Here is a 7,584-nt window from a genome sequence, read left to right as displayed (position 1 = left end):
TTAATATCGCGGTATACAGGGTTGAGCCTAACATAGGCTAAACAGTAAACAGGAATAATAAAACTAAAATACATTATTACAAATAAACACAATAAATGAGAAAATACAACTAATATATACATTTACATATACCTGCTCCAGATGGCTGTTTACATTGCCGTAAACAGCCATAGGAGCCCCTCTTCCAGTAGAGGATGGCACAGACACAGAAGACTCAGTTGAAGATTTTAATGTTCTTGATGAACTTGATTAGCGCCTCATAAAGTTTCTTGTTGCTAATCAGGCAATCAAAAGTACAGGGCCATGCGATGTTTTCTTCCAAAGCGGCTGAAATTATAGTTTTCCTTTCCTTGTTGTATAGCTGACAGTAGCACAGGATATGCTCGCTGTCCTCCCAGGAGGCAAGGGGGCAGGGACAAAGCCCGTCTCCCTTGTTGAGGAAGCGGGCCAGGTAGCTCCTCAGGTTGCCGTGACCGGTGATAAGCTGTGTGAGTTCGTAGTTAGGGATGAAGTGGTGATATTTCTTCCTGTCAGTGATTGAGGGAAGGAATCTGTGTACCGTCCTTCCGGTGTTACTGTTGTTCCACTGGAATTGCCAGCGGCCAATGAAGTAAGTGTGCAGATTCTTTCTGACCCAGCTTAAGGGGATCTTGTCATACGTACTGTCTTTGAGATTGGTGATTGCTTTTCTAGCTAGCAAGTCCGCCTGCTCATTGCCCTTGATACCAGAGTGGCCCCTTATCCACTTAAGAATAATTGGGGTCCGAAGGGTATCTAAGACACACAGAATATTTTTAATTATTGGAAGTTTGGTATTACCTTTACTAATTTGGTGTAATGCTACTCTGCTATCAGTGTTTATAATGATTTCACTTCCTTTAAGCTTCCCACTATTGTTGGTGACACATTCAATGGCTTTCCAAATGGCAAGAGATTCGGCTTGATTTTTCGAAGAATAATTTGCCAGCCTGAAATATTTCTGGTAGGTGGTCTTTCCCGTTGTCGTGTGAATTACAATAGCACCCTTCGTACCATCGTCCGTGTGGGAACCGTCCGTATAAATATTGATACTGTTGCTTGTTTGATTGTAGTTGTCGAGGGAGATTTCATAGTTTTTATTCGTTGCGGGATGTAGGTTTAATGGTGTCGTGATATCCAGCCCCTTTTCCATGATAAGGGTTGACAGATTAGGAATGACATCTCCTACCACAAAAGGAGCTACCTTTTTGTCGCAGTCTTCTTTAGTGATTTTCTTTTCGTCTAACTTCCTCATATTATAAGAAATATACCTTTCTGCTATAAGCAGGTCCACCGGCATCAGGTTTGCTATCGCCAGGAGCCCGTCAGTCAAGGCCGTCCTATACGCCCTTGCCACATAGATGGCCGCTAGCCTCTGAATTAATAACAATTTACGCTTAATATGAGCGTTTGACACCCTGTATCCCCAAACTTTACAACCGTAGGTGATAATCTGTTGGGTTACCGCCACATAGGTGGCCCTCCTGGCCTTGTAGCTCAGACCCCATTTATTACGGGCGACAGAGGCCATGACAGATGATAGAGGTCATGGCACATGAGACCTTTGTTGCTTTGCCATAAATACTGTATATGTGCTCCTTCCATAGCAACTTCTGGTCCAGGATAATATAAGGCTATAAGCTGTAAAGCTCTATAGGTTTTCAAGGTTGCTAGCATTCTCCGAGGGTTAGTTGAATTCTCTGGAGTGTTTATAAACGTCGGGGTTCATTTAGATGACTGAAAAAATAATCCTTTATTATATTGAAAAATATAATAAAAATACACACATTGTATTCTAACAATAAATGATATTTCTTTAAATTTTAGCAAAATAAAATACAGTAGAGCCTCGATTATCCGACCCCCGATCAACCGACCCCTCGGTTAACCGCCCGTCCTAGTCGGCTAATTTCAAATGTCTGCTAGTGATGTGGCGCTACAATATTTGGCTATGTCTTGGCTACTTTAATATTATTTTTACGTGTTTTAGCTGGCAACACTCATTCGACCATGAAAGGGAGCCAGTATTTAAACGAAGCTTAATTTTCTAATTTTTAACGATACAATAGCGACGATTATTATTTTAAAAAATTTTTGTTAGGCTTAACATCGATGAAAATTTCAACGCGAAGTAGGTTAATTAATTAAAAGTAATATACTAATATACTAATTACATGGGATATAATAATATACTACACTAATAATGGATTTTTTCATACTTTTCGGTTATCCGACTTTTCAATTATCCGACCAACCCCAGTCCCCAATTAGGTCGGATAATCGAGGTTCTACTGTAAATCAAAATTCAGCGTTGTGTACGTTTTCTGATTTTTGAATGAAAAAAGAAACATCATATTATTGATTTTTTCATATTATTTTTTCATATTTTTCAAACATATTATTGAATTAATAAAGAATTTTATTAATTCTTATTTGATGTTTTCTTTCATCATATTTGTAATTTAAATAAGGATATTTATGTTTAAAGTCGCACTTCATAAATTATTATTAATTATTTTCACAACCGGATACACAAAATTCAATGTAAAATAAAATATCATAACCTCTGCTGACGGGTATGCTATACGCAACGAGATTTTTCCATCAGTGTTCATGTGTATCTCTACAAAAGAGCTTCCGTAGTGACTGTGATGGAGACACAGGTAATTAAGGCATATAGATTATGATCAGAGGCTATAAAAATCCATGATATTCGTATATATCAATATTATAAAATTATAACCAACGCTTATTACTATTTACAGGATATTTTTGGAAGCCAAGAGTCCTAAACATCGTTTCGTCCACTAGTTAAATTCGCACTAGAAGAATCGTATATGTTCCCGCTTTGTTGTTTTACACTTAAGCGTTTCTAGCTATGACAATTCGTTTGTTTTTTGATTTATCTATAAAGTTAATACACCACCTGAGTTACTAATACGAAAATCTTCTCAGTATGGTCCATATTAGGACCATTCAGCTATTATTTTACATATTCGAAGGGCTTATATTGTTCTATACCGTGTGACTTACAACACGAACTTCGTAGCCGTAATAGAGTGTTTATTAATAGTGGCTTTACTGTAAATTTTATTATTTAGATAACAAAGTTATAAAGTTTTTATTATTGTAAACTGAGCTCCTCAATTTGCATTCATAAGCAAGATTTGCGCTTGTATCTCTTTTATTTGTGGTCACATTTACGTATTGTTTGGCTAGAATGTACTGTACTTTTCCATTAATTAAAATTACCGGTTTTCTCATCTCATCATCATGAAAGTTATTTTTTAATGCTAGATATACGTGGCAATAATAAGAAAAGTTGGTGTTTATAGTATAATTCTCAGCAAAGGAGACTATGATATTTTACATTAGAGCCCTGACTAGACCCATATCTAAACATATAAGCGAACACAAAAGGGCAGAGCAGAAAGGTTAAAATAGGCTATAAAGAGCTTTAAAAGCAGAAACCTTCAGTAACTATTAATCTTGGTAGAGTAACTCCCGGTTGGAACAATGTAAAAGTAATACATAACTTACACCTTCCAACCCAATCACTATTTATATCAGAAATATAATAGGGCATCAGCCAAATTGCAGATATTTGAAATTATTTATGTTAATTCTTTTTCTGTATAATTTTTAAATTAATACAATCATTAACTTATATAACTACTTTTTTTTAATTTAAAATTTTAAAAAAACTGTTGTATGTACAGTACAGTACAGTAGATTAGGGGAAACCGGGGTTAGTTGTGACAGTTTTTAATTAAAATTTTTTTATGAAAATTTGACTTAACATAGAAATCTTTAAGTCCGCCGACAGGTTAAGCATTCTCTTAGCTATATATTCCACATTTTTGTACTTTTCTTTGAATTTATTAATATTCTGAAATATTTAGTTTTCAGAAGAGTGCGCCTTTGTAACAATGTACCCCTTAGTAAGGCAAGTTGTTACATTTACTTTTTTCAGACGAACAAAACAGATTAATTGAAAATGTGAAAGTATACATAATGTAAAGTTTAAGGAATATTTATTTAAACAAATTTCACAATGAAACTCAGTTATACATATATATCTATATAATAAGAGAAAAAGTTATTGCATCAATTCAGAACATATTTCTTAAAACAAAATGTGCTTTTACAAAGCATAATGGTTTTATTAATCAGAGTCCATTGATATATCAGAAACAGTAAATACAAACATTGTTGTTACAATATAACAACATGCCCCAATCGTTTTGTAACAACTTGCTTCGATCCCGCCATTTTGAATACATGGCGAAATACTCTTGAGCGTTTTAAGATATTTATGCAATTACAACAAAATATTACACTATCCTATACTATTAATAAAGATGTTAAACATTGGAAACTTACCACGCGGTTCTGTATTTAAAAGTAGATAGGAATCACAATACGAAAAGAATTGCTTTTAGCTTGAAAAATAATGCAAATAAAGATATGACAACTCTAACAGCTTATCCTACTTCTAAATTTCACGTAGTGTTACACTGACGTGTCAATTACTATGTTAATTGTCAAGTTCTACCTCTTGCAGGTGCTCAGAAAACTTAATGTAGCAACTAATCCCAGTCTCCCCTATTTGTAATTAAAATTTCATTGTTCTTTCTAAACATTCTGAAGTATCTTGAATAAAACAAGCGAAAGCGCTTAATTAAATATTTTACTTTCAATTTTATGTATCGTCGGTNGCAATAAAATAATTTAAAAATAATTTTTAACGATACAATAGCTACGATTATTATTCAAAAATAAAATTTGTTAGGTTTAACATCGATGAAAATTCAACGCAAAGTTGGTTAATAGCGATATACTAATATACTAATTACATGGGCTATACTAATATACTATACTAATAATGTATTTTTTCATTCTTTTCGGTTATCCGATTTTTCAGTTATCTGACCAACCCGAGTCCCCAATTGAGTCGGATAATCGATGCTCTACTGTACTGTATTAGATGTAATAAAGACAGACATTTTTCTAGTTCGACGAGAGTGACTGAAAAGTTGGAAATTTTGGAAATTTCCGTGGACAACTCCTGGTCCTAAAACGAATTAGTTAGAAAACAAACGACGGACAATCTATTAAGTTTAACATATTTAGACTTTTACAGCTATGGTGAGAAACGTTTAAAATTTACAAGAACCCTGTCGCGTCTTTTGAGATATATTAGTGATGCGACAAAAGAAGCATTTGACGTTAACCGGTATCGGCATCCTCGGAATTTGTCATGCATGCACGCACAGCACACCAACCAAGATCGTCTCTGATTCCATCCATGAGCCACTGCTAGGGAGCACTTTTAACTAAGTGGATTGTTTTAATAGTTAAAAAGTAAAGAATATCTTATGCTATTTTTATGTACGTTTCTTAACAAAACTATATTCATACAATCGAATATTTTGTACCAGATATGTATAATTGTATATCGATCATACATTTTATTTTAAGAAGTAAGTTTTTATAATTTTATTTTTAATTTTAGCCCTTATATTATAGCTAGCAATTTAGAATGTAATTGTGATATTGAAAATTTATTTCAAAAAGTTTTCGCTCGAGATCTTATAATGAAAAAGAAAACATTATTAAAGAAGAAAGATTAATGACTAAATTAAATATAAATACGTCGACGAAAAAATTTGTTTGACATTTTCATGATAAAATTTATGAAGATATAAAATGGCTTTGTGGATGCATAAAAATGCAAAAATTGTTTTGTCGGCCTTGCCTACTACAGTAGATTATTACAGCAACGATTATCCGACCCCCGATTAACCGACACCTCGGTTAACCGACCGTCCTAGTCAGCAAATTTTAAATGTCCGCTAGTGATGTGGCGCTACAATATTTGGCTATGTCTTGGCTACTTTAATATTATTTTTACGTGTTTTAGCTGGCAACACTCATTCGACCATGAACGGGAGCCAGTATTTAAACGAGGCTTAATTTTTTAATTTTTAATGATACAATAGCGACGATTATTATTTTTAAAATTTTTGTTAGGCTTAACATCGATGAAAATTCAACGCGAAGTAGGTTAATAGCGATATACCAATATACTAATATACTAATTACATGGGATATAATAATATACTACACTAATAATGGATTTTTTCATACTTTTCGGTTATCCGACTTTTCAATTATCCGACCAACCCCAGTCCCCAATTGAGTCGGATAATCGAGGCTCTACTGTATTTTCAAATAAAATTAGTGTGTGGAATGAGATTGGCTTTGACGATTTAAATAATTTGAGTAAAGCTCGCCAAAGACACGAAAAGCGTAATTTTCCATCGACTCTTTCGTAAAGTTGAAACAATTTAAAAATTAAAATAGAATAGAATTTAACATTAGTACACAATATAAAATAAATATTGAAAATTATAACAAGATAGTTACGGCTAATAGATATACAGTAGAACCTGCATTATCCGGACCTCCATTATCCGTATTGTTCAAAATAAACAAAAATTTTACGAATTTGCTGATTTGCACTTCGCGAATTACGACACTGTTTATGTACGTGATGGAATGCATAACTTTTTTTGTTTCAACAACGTCTCACCCAGCACAGTGGTCGTAAACTCTTAAATATATTTTACGTAGTAATAAAAATATAACTTGACATACGTATTTATAAATAATTTATATTCAAATTACATCATTTCTATGACCAAGGGCGGCGTAAGGCATGGACGACGTGGGCCACCGCCTATGCCTCGTGGTCCGAAGGGCCTCGCGCCTCGAAGGTTTATGCATTCCTTAAAAGCCGTGAACGCGACGAAAAAATTTTACTCGTCATAAAACGATAGTTTGTCAAATTTTTATTAATAAAAATGCAGTTTCAACTGCTTTTTATTTTATAAAATCCGTCTTATTGCGCCACCAGAGGACCTTTTAAACAATAGGTAGTCTCTTAGCGTTGTTTAGTAGTAGTCCAAATTCAATACGAACGTTTGTTTCTTGAAAATTTGATCACGATTTAAATACAGTGTTTAGTTTTAATATTACCGATATGTCATCGAAAAGAAAACGTGTTGTATTATTATTAAAAGACAAATTAAAGTATTTATGTCGATTATCCGGATTTTTCCTTATCCTGACTACTTTTATCCCCAATTAGTCCGGATAATCGAGGTTCTACTGTATTTTAATTAGTAGATGTTACCGAAGCGAGAATTGGCATTTAGAGGGCGTAGAGAATCTATTAAATCTAATACAGTAGAGTCTCGAAAACTTAGCACTCGATAACCCGGCAGTCCGGATAACTCGGCCACACCCTGGCAGGGCAAAAAAATCCTTAATTATTTTTCATTATGGACAACTTTATGCCTCATAAAGTATTTTTCTGAGGTCTGTCTTATCAAATAAATTACTGTACACAGTGTATTCATTAATTTTCATTTTCATGTAGTAAAGGCTCTATGCCTTCATAAAGGACGTACTTTTCCTTTGTTTAAGGGTATTTGGGCAGTTTATTCTCTGTTGTATTCTCAAGTGAACAATACATACAAGTACAGTACAGTATTTTCTGAG

At 33.8% G+C, this 7,584-nt stretch overlaps 1 protein-coding gene across 1 annotated transcript; it reads right to left on the bottom strand.

Moving 5' to 3' along the window:
* Positions 1–214: 214 nt before the first annotated feature.
* On the bottom strand, positions 215–1,549 carry LOC111614246. The gene has a single exon (XM_023355628.1). It carries the CDS (start codon positions 1,547–1,549, stop codon positions 215–217), a length of 1,335 nt encoding a protein of 444 aa, XP_023211396.1.
* Positions 1,550–7,584: the final 6,035 nt, after the last annotated feature.

Source organism: Centruroides sculpturatus, unplaced genomic scaffold (genome assembly GCF_000671375.1).
Source record: "Centruroides sculpturatus isolate CEXI.00-Female unplaced genomic scaffold, Cexi_2.0 scaffold1830, whole genome shotgun sequence".
Taxonomy (NCBI): domain Eukaryota; kingdom Metazoa; phylum Arthropoda; class Arachnida; order Scorpiones; family Buthidae; genus Centruroides; species Centruroides sculpturatus.
Note: the sequence above shows the minus strand (reverse complement) of the source record. Positions and strands in the feature narration are given on the sequence as shown.